The 17520-nt window shown below is 40.9% G+C and overlaps 1 protein-coding gene and 2 long non-coding RNA genes across 4 annotated transcripts in view; 1 reads left to right on the top strand and 2 right to left on the bottom strand.

Annotated features, from left to right (window-relative positions):
• Positions 1 to 2693, bottom strand: part of LOC310699244 (uncharacterized protein) — a gene marked incomplete at its 5' end in the record, with an annotated part of 52207 nt that extends 49514 nt beyond the window's left edge. The window contains 2 exons of the mRNA XM_083486870.1: positions 2199 to 2343; positions 2602 to 2693. Coding sequence (XP_083342996.1) covers positions 2199 to 2343; positions 2602 to 2693 — 237 coding nt within the window. The remainder of the gene's footprint in view (positions 1 to 2198; positions 2344 to 2601) is intronic.
• A 1138-nt stretch (positions 2694 to 3831) lies between these two features.
• Positions 3832 to 12560, bottom strand: LOC310699238. Its single transcript, XR_014522024.1, has 2 exons — positions 12466 to 12560; positions 3832 to 4110 (listed from the first exon to the last, which is right to left on the bottom strand). It is a non-coding gene; the product is annotated as an uncharacterized lncRNA (long non-coding RNA).
• LOC310699237 lies at positions 12552 to 16394 on the top strand. 2 transcript variants are annotated; one of them, XR_014522022.1, is made up of 3 exons: positions 12552 to 12592; positions 13952 to 14075; positions 15754 to 16394. It is a non-coding gene; the product is annotated as an uncharacterized lncRNA (long non-coding RNA). The 2 variants fall into 2 exon arrangements; XR_014522023.1 differs by lacking the exon at positions 12552 to 12592 and having other exon boundaries at positions 13208 to 14075.
• Positions 16395 to 17520: the final 1126 nt, after the last annotated feature.

Raw genomic sequence — 17520 nt, 5'->3', positions numbered from 1 at the left:
AGTCCACCACTGCCTGGCTTGATTAGCTTTTAACACTTGCTAGGATTATGTGGGTCTCACACCCACAAACTCGTAATAATATATTATAAAACAAGGATGGAAGGCACTTGAAGGTCAGCTGAACTGATGCAGGATACTTTCTACTAAAACACATTTCATAAATTAGTGCATGTTGTTTGGGTTATAGAGGTCACATACTGTATATTTTAAATGTCAGTGCTTAATGGCATGAATACCACTCCATGTGAGGAACTGAACGGGTGTTTGACTTTTTATATATTTATTTTATCAACTCTGCTACCTCATCCTACAAGCCATCTTAAGACTGTGACCAGCTGCTTCACCCATTACTATTTCTACTTTGCTCACCATCCAGCCTGATAAAGTGTTCTGGAGAACTTGAAAGGTTGCTCATTATTTTGTGACTTTGGGGTTAGTTTGAATAAAAGTATTGCCCATCTCTGGATTTCTGGATTTTTCATATGCACTGGATAGGGAACTGTTGAGCTGGATCCTGAATTTCCCCACTCCCTGCAGACCAATTTTGACAGGTGGGTGGGACTTGTTACCTGCCAATCAATCACCTGACATCATGTTGTTAGGTGACAAACACAGCAACCTCCTTGGAAGATGCACTTTCAGCACCAGTAAGCTTTAGGCTCACCCTATTTGTGCCTTGGTAGCTGTGTCCATACCAGAATTGATGTCAGGGGTGAGTCAGGTGGTGATGTGGTTTTAGAGGGCATGACCTTTTGGGCCAAACTGGGACTCATTAGACCCCAAGGCCAGGTGGTCCCTACCAGTGTTATGAAGTAGTGTAACTTTGTTTGCTTATTGTGTGGTAATTTCTTGAAACTGAATTATATATGACTAGAATTTTCCATTGTTTGTAATGAAACAGATAAGTATTGGCTGTCTTTCATGTCTGCCACAATGCAAAGTAAAAGCATAAACAAAGTGTTTTGGGTTTTTTTTTAAATAATGCTCACGGAATCCTTCAAAATGTTCAGAACATCTCCATTAAGTGGAGACTGAAGCTGGGAGTATGTGGTGAAGGCACTGGGAGTATGTGGTGAGGAACAGAGAACACCTCTAGTTCTGTACACTGAATCCTTCAGTTCTGGCCTTGTTCACGGGGCACTGGGATAGATGATCCACTGGGCTGACCCTGTATGGCTGTTCCTACCTTCTAATCTTCCTCACTACAGAGTTAAATAGAAACTGACTGGATGTCAGATCCTATAAGAAACGAAAAGGATGACATTTGTATGCATTTGTGAGATAATAAGCTTTTATGTAAGTCTATCAATGGATAGCCAAATATTTTGCTTCTAGGACTCTTTTGCCACTGAAATTCTTGGTTGTTAGCATAATGAACTGTACATCAAATATAATCTGTAATGTATGAGCAGCACTTCTTGCTTTATCAAAACCACTTAACCAGAGTTCAGCACCAACACATTTTTATATACATTTTTTAAAAAGAATATCCATCAGTTGTAAACTTAAAATATTAGATGTCCGTAAAACTAATTTTTAAAAAAAGATATTTCCTGGGATTGGATCAGAGGGCATTAGATCTATGTCACAAAGACAACATGTATGTTGTCTGGATTGCTATTTTTAAGCTAAACCTGTGCTATGGAATTTAATGTAGACCTTTGTTCTAAGCAGGTTCTTAAATTATGCTTTTAGTGCCAATCTGTTTATGTAGCTTGATGGCAACAATAATATTCTGTAGAATCACAATTAGAATTTTTGAAGCGATTTTACAAGTCTGCACAGGGACATGCGGCCCTTCAGGTAACCTGGGCCCAAGTTGTTCAGGGCTTCATAAGATCTTGAACATAACCTTATAGCTGATCAGCAGGCAGATAAGTTCCCTGAGCACAGGTGTAATATGTGCACATCCAGATGCTCAACTCAATAACCTGGCATTTTGCAGTAGCTGCTTCTAGATCAATCCAAAATGAACCCCTGCATGGAGTGCATTACAGTATTTCATGAGCCAGGAGTCAGCTTTACGTGCTGAACAGCAGCCTGAAGGGGGAGAAGGGGGAGTGACTTCACCTGCAGCTCACCAGCCTTCAAGGATACAGAAAAGACGCTGATGAGAACCAGCTGGGTTCAGCCTTCTTAAGCAGAGCTTCCAGCAGCAGTCAGATGCTGGTAACAACATTTGCACTTCCTGGTCCTACCTTGCTACTTCCTGCTTGAGCCTTGACTCCATGATCATCAGATTCCTTGACCCCTGGACTCCTTTGGATACTGACCTCAGAGACTCTTCTGGCTGGCTGGCCTCCCACTCCACTGAGCCCTGTATGTTGTTGCTCAGCAATGAGACTACGATACAGTAGTCCATTTGTGAGGTTACCAATGCATGAATCACAGTGGCTAAGCTATTACACAGGAAAAGATGTAGTTGATGTACCAACCTAAGCTGATAATATGTACTCCTTGCCACAGAGGTCACCTAAGCTTCCGGGTACAGAGGTGGGTCTGGGAACACCCCCAAAGTACACACACACAGTTCCTTCAGGAGGAATGAAACTCCACTCAGACTGGTGAACTTCCCAACTTCTGAGTCTGGGGACCACTCACCCACAAAGTCTGTTATACCAGTGTTCAGGCTTGGTTTGTTGGCCCTCATCCAGTCCTCCAAATATATGTATCTTTTTATTGAAAAACTTCATTGCGTAAATTTCAAATGATAGCTGTGCCTTGGTTCATGAAGTGCAAGTTAGGTAGGTTTTTATTAAGGCTCAACCTAAACTACCCCCTCCCCCTTTCGTTATCTTGCAAGTGCAATGGGTTTGTTCCTTGATTCATTTTTTAAAAACTCACTTTTAAAGTGCAAACCTATATCTGCAGGGGGGTCCCCTCTTATGGACAAAGTGGGGTGTAGCCCTGCCAGGATTCTTAACTTCCAAAACATCCAAATCTGTGTGGTTTAGCCTTTCTCCTGCTACCTACAAACATGTCAAACCATTTTTAGTGGCTGAGATCCTTTTTAGATCTCCTCTGCTTAGCCAATCATAAAAATCACTAGCAGGACTGAAACAGGACAGCCCTCAAAAGCAATAAAAGAAAAACGGCAGGGCAGGTCTATGATCGTCCATCCTAAGCCAGTGAAAACAACACATTATTCATATGGGTGCTGCTGTTTCTGACTCTGGTTTTGTTTTTTTAGGGGTGTGTGTGTGTGTGTGTGTGTGTGTATGTATGTATGTGTGTTTGTGCATGTAAAAGAGGGAGGGAGGAAGATTCTGTATCTTATTCTGTATCTTTTTTTGACCACAAGGCAGAGGGTGAGAGAAAAGCTCTATGCAGTTTTCCTTGGTTGAAGAGGTACAAAAGTAACATAATTGTGTTATAAAGCCCCTCCCTGGAAACAACCTTCATTACATTTGAGTTAGTTTACCAGCACATTACTGATTTCTGCTTTGAAGGTGCCTCAAATACCAGCAGACAAAATGAAACTAAAGAAGGAGAATAAGAAGTTAGACCCAAGTATATATGAAAGCATCTTTTGGAGAAGCTGTTGACTGTTATACAGTACATATATTTTTATTTTTATTTTAAATAATCTTATCCACAATTGTGGCCATCTTTTGATAGCCAAAATGACTTAGGTCTGCTGACTTTTAATGATTTCCCCCCACTGTTTATCTACATTGACAAGAACAGTCAACAAAATGACATGGGAAATTATTACATTTTCATTATCAAGAATGAAATATCCTTTATTCACAGAAAAACTTTTTTTTTATAGAAAAAAACTTTCTTTGTTTTAAAATGAAAAAACAAACAAAATGCAGCTCAGTTGTAGAATTTGGTACTGATCCAAGTACTTTAATAAGGCCACAAATCATTTTGACAAATAGCCAGAAATAAAGTAATCTTCTACGAGACGAGAGACAGACATCATAATATCTGACAATGTCTGCCTAGCGATGCTTCTAAGGTACTGACAGGAGCATCAGGAGAGGAAAAGCAGGCACTTATTTGTCAACTTCAAATGACTTCAAATTCACAAATAATTTCTTTTCTAAGCATGACAAGCTCAAAAATTGCCTATCTTCTTTCCAATATCATCCATCTGGAGAAAACCTGGAAAGTATGAAACGGACATTTCAGATTCTCAGCTTTATATCTTTAGGGGGAGAGGAAAAAAAACCTCTGTATTGAAAACAACAAGAGAAGGCAAAGAAGAGACCTAAGTGCCCAAAACTAGCAACCTGGTAAAAAATAATGCTGCATTAATTTAACCATCTCATTATCTGTCAATTAATGAAAAAAGAAATTGCATTCAGACATTATCAAAAGGGGAAGAGTGAATGAGCAACGTTCTCCTGGGTTGGCGCAGGCCTACTGATGTGCTTACCTCACTTTCAAAGTGACCAAGAGTTTTTGTTTTTCATCACACAAATCATCACTCCAGTGGTCTGCACTCAAAAACCACTTTCCTCAAAACCACATGTCTTACACTGGGCTTTACTGTAAGCATGCAAGTTGGTGTAAGCATGAAGTGCGTGGTGCTGTGGTCTAAACCACTAAGCCTCTTGGGCTTGCTGATCAGAAGGTCAGCAGTTTGAATCCCCACGACGGAGTGAGCTCCCATTGCTCAGTCCCAGCTCCTGCCAACCTAGCAGTTCGAAAGCATGCCAGTGCAAGTAGATAAATAGGTACCGCTGTGGCGGGATGGTAAACGGCATTTCCGTGCGCTCTGGTTTCTGTCATGGTGTTCCGTGGCGCCAGAAGTGGTTTAGTCATGCTGGCCGCATGACCTGGAAAGCTTGTCTGTGGCCAAACGCCGGTTCCCTCGGCCTGAAAGCGAGATGAGCGCCGCAACCCCATAGTCATCTTTGACTGGATTTAACTGTCCAGGGGTCCTTTACCTTGCAAGTTGAGAGGTCACTGAGCAGCCGACAGGCTCATTTTGCTTTGAAATAAATCTTGTTTTGAAAAAAAGTTTTTTTGCAGGTAAAAGGAAGGCCTTTCCTTCAAACAAAATCAGTGAGCACATTTATGTCAGGCAGTTGGTAGACAGCCTCCCAGTTTCCCAGGATTTAACAAAATTCCAGGAAAGATTTCATTAGGTAACTCCTACCATGGGCTTTTCTGGATCAGGAAGCATGGGCAGCAGGGGAGACTGCAGAGCACTGGAGAAAGATACACACACAGAGGGAGAAAGAGAGAGATTGGTCTCCTTGCAACAGTAAAGTAAGTCAAAACCACTCGTATCCACTGAAATTCTAAACAAACAAACAAACAAACACAACAACAACAACAACTCTAAAGCAGCTTGCTAATGAGACAGAAAAAATGCAAAACTCTTTTACGAGGGAAGAAAACTTTTGTGAAACGACATGGTATATTTTTGTAGAGTGCTACAAAGAACTGCTCATTCAGCAATGATTTCAGGTCTAATTGAATCTAAATTACCCATGCATGTTTAGGGCCCAAAGATCCACAATCCAGAGCCCACAACAAATGGGTGAGGCTACAATCATATGCACATATATGGTGGGAGTAAACCCAACTGAACTGAATAGAGCTTATTTTGCAGTAGAGGAGTATAAGATTGCATGTGATTCCAGCTTCAGGGAAGATGGGATGACAAAGCAGGCCAGCAGGATGAGTGAAATTCACAGCTGGGTTGCTAGACCTCTAGGGCTGACCTGAAGTCTCCTGGTTTGCTTGCCCTCCCCCTTCCCCAGTGGCAGAGGGAGGGTTTGAATCTTCAGATGGGGAAGAGTACTTCTATTTATTTCTTATGGAGACAATGCATGCAGCTTGCAAACTTTGGCCGGTAAAAACTGGATGTATATTGCACAGACTCGGGAAGAGGCAGTTCTTCCCTCTTCCCACCTGTCAGTTAATGTCTCCCAATTAACCTTCTTCTCCAGGGCTCAGTGGTAGGAGGGAGCTCAGCGAAAAATAATCAGGGCCTGCCCCTAGGTGTCAAGTTTGGGTCTTGAAATCCCAGGATCTGGGAGGTTCCTGACCTGGAAACCCTAATCACAGCAAGGTTCAAAGTCTCCCTCCCCCCCAAAAAATATTCAGTTGCAAAGCAAAACAACTGTGTATTTTAAGAGAGTTGTGGATTCTTTGTTTCTTTGTTTATATCTCACACTAGTTAGGCATGTATAATCACATCGGTCACATAGGCTGGGGAAAAACCTGTAACTGTATTACGGAGTGCACAAGGGGCACACAGTGGGAGAAGATGGAGAAACATTTTGTTATGAGAGCAAACCCCATTCCCTACTTGCAAAGCACTCCATAGCACTCTTAGCAGTATATTGAATTCTACCCATATTTCTCCATAAATTAGATTGACCAAGGCATGCCCTAACACTTTGATCACGATGACTTCTCTTAGAATTAAATGGATTCCAATGAAGTTTTCTTTCACCTAATGCATTTGGAATTAGGTATTATTGATAATTTAACTAGCATTGCTAATAGCTTTAGGATTTGCCTCAGATATACCTGGATAAAAAGGTCTGTGCCTTTATGATGATGATTATTAAATTTGTATACTGCCCTATACCCATAGATTTCAGGGCGGTTCCTAAATGTTCATTTTGTATTGTTGTTAAACCTATTTTCAGTTATTTTCTATACTAAAACTACTTTTAGCTGTTTTAATTATGTTTGTAAATCACCTTGACACACACATAAAAGATGATTCATAGATAAATAAAAATAACAGATAGGAAAGATGTCTTTTGAGAGCCAAAATAAGTTTTCAGTAGCAATGTGCAGCGTTTGCAGAAAAGTTTGTAGAACCTTTGACAAGAACTTTCTCAAAACCCTGCTATTTAGATGCCACCCTCGGTTTTGGGGAAATAGAATCTAGTTAACTGAAGAGCATTGGCAAATCAGAACTCTGCAAAGTAAGAAATTGAAAACTAGAAAATAGATATTGTTGGCTTTTATGCTGTCACCTTAATTTCTGTGGAACAAAATCTAAAAGCTTGTCTAGAATGTGAATGACACAACTGGATGCTGTGGTTCACCAAAAGTAATGCTTTCGGTCTTTAAAAAGCATTATTAACAGTTAATGATTTCTAATTAAAGTTTCTGTAGCAATTACATCATAGAACCATAGAGTTGGAAGAGACCACAAGGGTCCATCGAGTCCAACCCCCTGCCAAGCAGGAAACACCATCAGAGCACTCCTGACATATGGTTGTCAAGCCTCTGCTTAAAGACCTCCAAAGTAGGAGACTCCACCACACTCCTTGGCAGCAAATTCCACTGTCGAACAGCTCTTACTGTCAGGAAGTTCTTCCTAATGTTTAGGTGGAATCTTCTTTCTTGTAGTTTGGATCCATTGCTCCATGTCCACTTCTCTGGAGCAGCAGAAAACAACCTTTCTCCCTCCTCTATATGACATCCTTTTATATATTTGAACATGGCTATCATATCACCCCTTAACCTCCTCTTCTCCAGGCTAAACATGCCCAGCTCCCTTAGCCGTTCCTCATAAGGCATCGTTTCCAGGCCTTTGACCATTTTGGTTGCCCTCCTCTGGACACGTTCCAGTTTGTCAGTGTCCTTCTTGAACTGTGGTGCCCAGAACTGGACACAGTACTCCAGGTGAGGTTTGACCAGAGCAGAATACAGTGGCACTATTACTTCCCTTGATCTAGATGCTATACTCCTATTGATGCAGCCCAGAATTGCATTGGCTTTTTTAGCTGCCGTGTCACACTGTTGGCTCATGTCAAGTTTGTGGTCAACCAAGACTCCTAGATCCTTTTCACATGTACTGCTCTCAAGCCAGGTGTCACCCATCTTGTATTTGTGCCTCTCATTTTTTTTTGCCCAAGTGCAATACTTTACATTTCTCCCTGTTAAAGTTCATCTTGTTTGTTTTGGCCCAGTTCTCTAATCTGTCAAGGTCGTTTTGATGTGTTATCCTGTCCTCTGGGGTGTTAGCCACCCCTCCCAGTTTGGTGTCATCTGCAAATTTGATCAGGATGCCCATCATCCAAGTTGTTGATAAAGATGTTGAATAAGACCGGGCCCAAGACAGAACCCTGTGGCACCCCACTAGTCACTCTTCTCTAGGATGAAGAGGAACCATTGATGAGCACCCTTTGGGTTCGGTCAGTCAGCCAGTTACAAATCCACTGAGTGGTAGCATAGTCAAGACCGCATTTTACCAGCTTCTTTACAAGAATATCATGGGGCACCTTGTCAAATGCCTTGCTGAAACCAAGCTGGCTACATCCACTGCGTTCCCTTCATCTACCAGGCTTGTAATTCTGTCAAAAAACGAGATCAGGTTAGTCTGACATGACTTATTTTTCAGAAATCCATGCTGACTATTGGTGATCACAGCATTCCTTTCTAGGTGCTCACAGACTGTTTGCTTAATGATCTGCTCCAGAATCTTCCCTGGTATTGATGTCAGACTGACTGGCTGGTAATTATTTGGGTCCTCTCTTTCCCCCTTTTTGAAAATAGGGACAACATTTGCCCTCCTCCAGTCTGTCGGGACTTCGCTTGTTCTCCAGGAATTCTCAAAGATGACTGCCAGTGGTTCTGAGATCACATCTGCCAGTTCTTTTAATACTCTTGGATGCAGTTCATCTGGCCCTGGAGACTTGAATACATCTAAACTAGCCAAGTATTCTTGTACTATCTCCTTAGTTATTCTGGGCTGTGTTTCCTCTGCTGAATCATTTGCTCCAAATTCTTCAGGTCGGGCATTGTTTTCTTTATCGGAGAAGACTGAGGCAAAGAAGGCATTGAGGAGTTCAGCCCTTTCTGTGTCCCCTGTTTGCATTTCACCATCTTCTCCTCTGTGTGACCCCACTGTTTCTTTGTTCTTCCTTTTGCTACGAACATACCCATAAAAGCCTTTTTTTGTTGCTTTTAACCTCTCTAGCAAGCCTGAGTTCATTCTGTGCTTTAGCTTTTCTGACTTTGTGTCTACATGTGCTGGCTATTTGTTTGAATTCCTCTTTGGTGGTTTCCCCCCTTTTCCATTTTTTTTACACATCCTTTTTTAATCTTAACTCAGTTAAAAGTTCTTTAGATAGCCACCCTGCCTTCTTTAGGCACCTTCCTTGTTTCCGTCTCATTGGTATTGCCTGACGTTGTGCTTTTACTATCTCCCTCTTAACAAACTCCCAGCCATCATGAACTCCCTTTCCTTTTAGTATTACTGTCCATGGGATCTCACCCAGCACTTCCCTAAGTTTTATGAAGTTGGCTTTCTTAAAGTCAAGAAATTGAGTCCTAGTATGCTTGGCTGCTCCTTTCTGCTGTATAGTAAACTTCAGAAGAGCATGATCACTCGCGCCTAATGATCCTTCCACTTCTACCCCACTAACCAGGTTAGTGGTTAGGACCAGATCTAAAATGGCTGTTCCTCTTGTTGCTTCTCCCACTTTCTGGACAATGAAGTTGCCTGCAAGGCCAGTGAGGAATCTGTTTGACCTTATGCTCTTGGCTGAGTTTGACATCCAACAAATATCCGGGTAATTGAAGTCCCCCATTACTACTATCTCCCTTCCTTTTGCATGCTTGGCCATCTGTTCCAGGAAGGCATCATCTATGTCCTCCGTTTGGCTTGGGGATCTATAGTAAACTCCCACAATGAGGTCTCTGTTATTCTTCTCTCCCTTAATTTTGACCCAAATGCTCTCACTTTGGCTTTGAGGTTCTAAATCTTGGAACTCTTCACAGGTATACACATCCCTGACATATAACCCCACTCCTCCTCCTTTCTTGTCTGGTCTGTTTCTCTGAAATAGATTGTATCCCTCCATTATTACATTCCAGTCGTGGGGTTTCAGTGCAGTACATCCCACCAGGTTTCAGTGATGCCTATTATGTCATATTTAGTTTACATCGTTGGCTTCTTTTCAGTTATTGAAACAGAATCCCCATTTCCCTCTTTCATGCGGTTGACATAATTTTGGCACGCAGATGTAAGGCTGGAACATTGTAACAGAATATTATAGAAGCAGAGAGAGCATTAGTAGTTTACGAAATGACTCACCGTGTAACCTTAAAATATAGTACAACCTGAGATGGATGCAATGAAAATAATTCTTGGTGAAAATAAGCAGTGTCATTTTTCTTTAAAACTATCTCAGAGCAGTTTGTTCAATTTTTAAAAAAAGTCAATTGTAATTTGAAGTCTTATTGATTTGGCATTTACCACACCTGTACACAATACAGAAAGTGGCCTACTGAAGCGCTGCAAATGTTCCTTCTTATGCTTTAGTGGGGGTTTTGTCCTTTCAAATAGGAGACTTTTTATGCTGTAATACAAGACCAAACACTGTGACAGGGAAGGAGTTAGAAGAGTTGTAGACTTTGTTGGTAAGGTTTGTGGCGTTTATCAGTAAGGTAGCAAAGTCCCCACAAAGTATGAGGGATTATATTTATATTCAACTCTATATTCTTGGCTGCCATTGACTTTGACCTGGAAGGGACTCAAGAGCAAACAGGTGGGGGGGGGGAGACAGGTCTAAAATAAGCTACGGATAGGAAAAACATATCCTTTGTGGATTCTTCCCCCCTCCCCACTACAGGAGAACATACATGATAAATTTTGACCCAGATTCTCTTTTTGTGTCTGTGCCCACCTCCCAAACTTTTGAAGAATTCTGTCTCTCTCCCCAGAAAATATTCTGTGAAATCTCTCCCACAGTTTCCAAGAATCTGAAATTCTCCATATTTCAACTAGCTTTGAGTGGGCTTTGATTCTTATCAAAGTGAAAATAAATATAAAGCAATGTTTTAGAGTTCGAGAAAGTTAAAAGAGGAACAACTTGTATAAAAGAAAGGGCTTTTAAAGGATACCAAAATAAGGAATGTGGTCATTAGAGATGGGTGCTCTTTATGACTATTTTCTTGCCATTTAAACCTTGTGGGCAAAATCATCACTCAAAGCACTGAGAGTTACTGTGGTCTTGTGGATAGGATTTAGACATGGGAGTTTTGAGCCCACATGCCCTTTCTTAAACAGCCATCTGCTCCCTTAGTGGCATTTTAGTCCATGTCCCTTTCCCCTACCAGTACAACAAAAAGGGGTTAGGTGGCACCAGTTATTGAATATTTGTAGTCAATTGTGTTTTAACATGCTTATGTACTTTCACTGTTGTATATTTACTCTGGTTTCAATTCACTTTGGGACTTTTTGTAGTGGGAAGTGGTGTGTGTGTGTGTGTGTGTGTGTGTGTGTGTGTGTCATAAACCCAAACTTAGTGATTTGTCACATGGTGTGGCTGTGACGATAACTAACATAAATGCAGAAAGCACTTCATCACATTCACAGTAATAATCATTACTGAAATACATAATAATATCTTCCCACACAGTGTAACTCATAGGTGCCAACTCCCTGGGGCCCTGGGTGCCTGAGCACCCACAAAATTCCCCATGAAGGGGTCAGGCACCCACAAATTTTGCTGCCAGGACCATGCACACTGCATGGAACCCATGGCCCCAGTTGTCTGAATCTTGCTTATCTCACATTTTTAGTCATCCAGATAAACTATGTCCCAATTCCTACCCCTCTCCTTCCCCGCCATCCATATTTACACATTACTTTACACGGAAACAACATAAGGATTGTTGAATGTTTTCTACATTTTCCATACCATTTGTGTATATGTTGCTGATCTGTGTTACCCAAATGTTTCCGAAGACATTAGAAGAGTATTGTGTGGAAATAAAGACGCCTAAGATTCCTAAAAACAGAGTTCCTTGGCCAGAATATTGAGGCTTCCAGTCATACATTGTGCTGTGAAGCAATAAATTGGAGACTTCAGAGCTCAGCTAGCTAGTGAAGCATACCTAATACTACTGCCATTCCTGCAAAGGTGATTCTGGCATGCTATTACAGACCATGAATGCCAACAGAAAGTGGAATTCAAAGCTAGGGAAAGTTACTCTTCTGCCAATAGCAATTGCAGCAGGGAGGGCCAAGCAATGGGCCTTTACATTACTATCACTTAGATTACTCTCATAGACTCAACCTTTCTATCTGGAAACCCTTTTTTTAAAAAAAAAAATGGGTGATGGAGTAGATATTATTATTATTATTTACTGAGTTTATATGCCACTCTATACCCAGGGGTCACAGAATAAAATTAACATAAAACCTCAAAATACCTAATAAAAATAAAACAATAACCCAATAGCCCCCCCCAAAAAAAACACATTTTAAAAGGGTATAGGATGTCAATCAAATCAACCTAAGGTCTGGTTGAAAAGGAAAAGGTGTATAATGAAGGCGCCAGGCGAACTGTCCTGGGGAGAGCATTCCATAGATGGGGAGCCACTGCAGAGAAGGCCCGTTCTCGTATTGCCCCCCCCCCATATGAAAGAATATTTCAGTACACCCTGTTTTTAATAGTATATAGGTCATTATTCACCAATCCCCTTAACCTTTGCTTGGATTGGGGTGGGGAGGATGGCAAGCTGACTTACCTATTCTGGACCATTCCAACCTCCTGAGCCCATCCGACTGTGAGGTCACTTGGAATCCTTGGAGAAATCTTGGAATTTTGGATTCCCATAGATATGTAGCACTAGTAGGAGCACTTTTAGACAGAGGGTGGGTATAGAGTGCTCTCACTCTGCTTCTTTTTACACTAGTTATCTTTTTTAATGCTGTGAAAGCAGTGTCAGGGCAGGACTTTGGGGCAGAAGCCAAGAGCTCTGTTATGTACTGAAGTTCTCACCCTGGGCCAGCAGGGGGATACTGTAGATAGTTCAGGTCCACATATGCAAATAAGCGATCGAAAGTGACGTTCAGTGATTGGATAGTTACAGAAAGTGGTTTCTGTTGCGTTCTAGTGGAGCTCTATATAAGCAGGCTGGCTGAACCCTTCAGTTCAGTTCTATTTTGGCCTGTGAATAAACAAGAGCTGTTTGAAGAATCGCTGTGTCATCTGATATGTTCACCCACAACTTAACAAGCTCCACTCAGCAGAAGGAGCAGGAGTACCCCTGTCCCCGGTGGGCCTGGCTTACCTCATTTTGAAGTGAAGCAACGCAAAGAGCAGTTGCTCTTTGGCAATGCGATGCGTGATTATTGGTTGTGTTGTCTGCCTTAGAACTCTGTTTTCAATTGTTTTCAGTATGTTCTACAGAGTATACTAGATATAGGATAACAGACATTACAAAAGCAGCATAAGTCTCCCGTGGTCTCGGCTTCTTTGGAAAAAAACAAAGGCTGCAACCCAATATTCACATACTAATAGAGAGTAAGCCACATTGGATGCAGTGAGACTTCTAAATAAGATTGCACTGTAAAACTTATACCACTCAGGACAGTGGGGAGAGTGAAACACTACCATAAAAGTGTATCAAATCTGGCTTGTAGAATCCCAGTGGTCCTGCTGTAGTGTTGCTTTACCATATAAACTTTGCTTCTATTTATTAAGTGGGTTTTCAACGTGGCAATTGTGTGTACAGGCCTTTTATTAAGTGCTAACCTAAAACACCTGGCTTTAAAAAAGCCTTTTGCAAGGTATTTGCCAAATACGTGTTTTTAAACTTAACATGCCTACCCATTTTCTAAAAAGAGATTACCTTTCAAGTAAATACAAAACAAGTATACATCTGACAGATTCTATGTTGTGTTCTTCAGAGGCCCAAGGACTTCAAAAAGGATATGTTACTTTCCATTTTTTTGTACAGGAACCACTACCTCCTTCCCTAGCAATCAAATAAGAAGAATATGGTAGGGAGGGTTGGCAACACAACACAACACAGGGAGATATGACTTGATTTGACATAGAATCACATTTATCTCCAGCTAATTTGCAAACTTACAAATGACCACAGTTACAGCAGTAGTATTTCCCTCCTGCCCTGATGTTATGTGTTGGTATGCACCAAGTAAGAACACAACAAGTTGCCCACAACAGTTAATTTTTTTATGAAAAATAATATTTAAATTGATTCCTAGCCCTGCCCTGTCATCACACCTAAAGTATATGAACCTTGTCTAGTCAGGTTAGATACCTGAGTCCAGCTGCCCATGGGATAACATCACAGAATTGAGAAGTTCTGAAGTACTGGGTCCACAATTAGTATCCTTCTAAAACTTCTTTCAAATTTTATGGAGGTAACAAAAAGCAATTCACTATTACAGAAGCTGAACAGGACAGGTGCAATTCTACATTTTAGACTTCAAATATGACGTGTAATCAGAATTGACAAGGAAGGATAGATATGTTTATCATGCCACTTGAAACAGGAAAAACTCCAGTATTAAAAATAATAAGGTGCAATAGAGTTGTCCCCAGAAAAGCTGTGTGTTTACTGAATGCTTTCTAAATATATACATTTTTAAAGATGGGCTCTCCCCCGGTTTTATTTCTTATCGAGAGGAGCAGACTTGATTGAAAAGGTTATTCATATAATGTGGAAGTGGCTTACCAAAAAGAAAAAGAATGGGGGGCGGGGCGGGAATACAACCCTCAGCAAAATGCATACAATGAGTTATCCAAGCTCACCAGTCCCTGGATGATAAGGGTGATGTGAATGTTGCAAGCAAGAATACAAACAATTGAGAATGTGCAACGAAGCAGGCTGCTCTTGGACCTGATTGATAGCTTACATCCACTTGCTGGATTCACAGCATCTGCAGGTAAGATTTCATGCTCCATTAACTAATTCTGAGCATGCTGTGTCCCATTTTGCCAGGAACAATTAGGGATGGGCAAGCCCAGCTCAGACAAAATAAGACAAGAAGGACGCCAAACAACCATTCTGTTTTCCAAACTAGCTTGATATTCTGGAGATTTGAAAAGCTATTTGGAGATCCCAAAGATCAGCAGAAAAAGACTAAACCATTTAAATGCTGCAAAATATTTTGCACAAGGACACAGTGATTTGCTGCTGAGCATATACACTCACGAGGAAACCATAACCAATGCTGATTTCTAATGTATGTCCCTTATATGATACATGCACTTTCATGTAACTCAATGCAATGTCATCAAATTCAGAGTTTACCTTTTCAAGTTGGCACTTAAGATGTCTTGGCTATATGCTTACAACAATTCAGCTAAAATAATGAGTGCAGATACAAAGCCTTTTTCCTGGGTGATAAATGCCAGCCTGCCATGCCATTGTGCGTCTCACCTTGCATTTCTGAAATGATGAAATGTATTGGTAATGCATGGCCCTTTATGTTTAGGAAAGAGATGGGGGAAATTTCATACAGGTGGTGAGTTACCTGTTTTGTTTTATGGTCTTCTGGTGTCATCTTTGCAAATGCTGCTGATGGAACTGCAGTGCTTCCCCACTACCACCTTCAGGGCACATCTCAGAAAAGCATGATATTCTCTTAGAGGAAAGCTGCTGGCACTACGATAGTGGGCAGGGACAGACCTCTCTCTTCCTCCTGTATGTCTTTGCAGCTCCCACCAGTTATAAGGAAACAGGGCTGTAAGTTTTTGTTTGTTTTATGTGAAGGGTGGTGTTTTGTTTTCTGTATTGATGTGTTAAATTTTGATGGTCGTTGCTTTTAACCATTTTGTAGGTTTTTAAACTTGATGCATAATTTATTTATTTATTACATTATTTTCTTGTTACAAAATTGTAGACACGTAAGTTTTTAAAAATGACATGACTAACAAAATTGACGGGGGTATTATTATTACGTATTATTTAACAGGACATAATGAAATGATTACAATAAATCGCTAAAATGAGTTCCTCAATAAATAAAAAGTCTACACCTTTTCCTTAATAAAGCACTAGAGCTCTGGTGTTTTTGACATCCTTCTTTGGTATCTCTGCATACAACCACTTCAATAAGCCCTCCTTTTGACCTGCGGTCCAGCACAAAGAACTATAATTTAATTTCAAGCTGACTGTGTTGTTATTTTCAGTCATCCTACCAGGACATTCTGGATGTCAAAAACTCTAACTTGAGGTCATTAAGAATAGCAATAATACTGCATTGTGGGGATTTTTACATTGCAATACTGATATCAGGGTGAAAGCTGTGACGTACTATCACTGAAACTATTACACTGAAATACACACATGCTTTGATATTGCAGTAGCATTGAATCATACATATTGGTCAGTTACTTGTAGGTATTTGGGTAACAAGTGTCTAATAAGTCATCATCATCATAATCGGAGTAAGTGGTAAATGTATTGTTCAAAGTTATGACCCAAGGGATTGAGAACGCATGTTCCATGTAAACATTTAAAATCATTTGCAGAACTCAAAAAGCATTGTGTGGATTTAATGCAGAACATTGTAGCAGATGATCTGGGAGATGGGTGGCATTTCTCTTTGTAAAAATGTACAACCTACTTTTTGAACTTGGAGGTAATACTGTATCTCAAAGGGGAAACACAAAAAATAGCAATAAAAGTGTTGAATGGCAGCCAACCTCTGACTCCCTTTTTATGATACTCAAAAACCAATAATACAATCAAGCTCCTAATCAAGGAAGCAATCAGAAGCTCTAGAACAGTTACATAAAACAAATAATCAAGAGAGCTGTTTATAATCACACTTTAAAACACAGTGAATGGAAACTCGCTGAACAGGAACTGGGAGAAACTGTGAAGGCTTTCAGTAGCTACTGAATTAAGATCGGACAAGCTAACGAAAGTCCTCAGAATACGAGTACCTCTGTGTCCCTGAAGCTTTTGGAACAAACTACAGCAAAATTCTAGAAGCTTTAGTAAGTAAGTTAGAAGCTTTAGAAAAATTTGATAAACTTTCTCTTAGGTACACTAATAATAGCTTCTTCTTTTTCTGATGTTCAGAAGTGAACCCTTTTGCTTATGAGGCAAAAATGGCAGGATCCTCACACTAGAGCAGGGGTCCTCAAACTTTTAAAACAGGGGACCATGAACGAATTCCTATGCACACTGCACATATTTTATTTGTGGTGCACAAAAAATAGGAAAAAACAATACAATATTTAAAATGAAGAATGATTTAAATCAACATAAACTTATAAGTATTTCAATGGGAAGTATGGGCCTGCTTTTAGGTATTGAGATGGACAACATCTGGTTCCATATTTGTCAAAGAGTCCTCCCCTGGTCTTACTCAGCTTCATGAAGAAGGGGGAAATACCTCACAATCTGAGGAGACAATTGTCTATGTTGAGTATAACCTTGTTTGATTTCTTGTGATGTTCAGTTTTCTTGTTTGCTACTTCACGAAATACTAATAAACCTCCTCACGCCGGGGGGGGGGGGGTGGAGAGAGAAATGGGAATGGCGGCTTGGCTGAGGTAAAAGTAAAAGCCGTCCCTCCCAGTGCAGGCTAGGCTAGGCCCACCCTGGTCTCCCTCACCCGGGAGTGGGGCCACCACGAGCCCAGCCAAGCACTCCTTTGAGCCGAAAGAACGGGCAGATGAGTGCGCGTGTGTTTTTTAACCTCCTTTCCCTTCCCTCTCTGAATGGCAGCAAAAGGCTCCTCATGACGGCACCTCTGATGTCACTTACCAGCTTCTTCCTTCCTTTCCTTTTCGCTTCGCTCGCTTGCGCCCCCTC

Source organism: Podarcis liolepis, assembly GCF_965112155.1.
Source record: "Podarcis liolepis genome assembly, chromosome: 2".
In the NCBI taxonomy this organism is placed as follows: domain Eukaryota; kingdom Metazoa; phylum Chordata; class Lepidosauria; order Squamata; family Lacertidae; genus Podarcis; species Podarcis liolepis.
The sequence above is the reverse complement of the archived record's forward strand: the minus strand, read 5'-3'. Positions and strand labels throughout refer to the sequence as shown.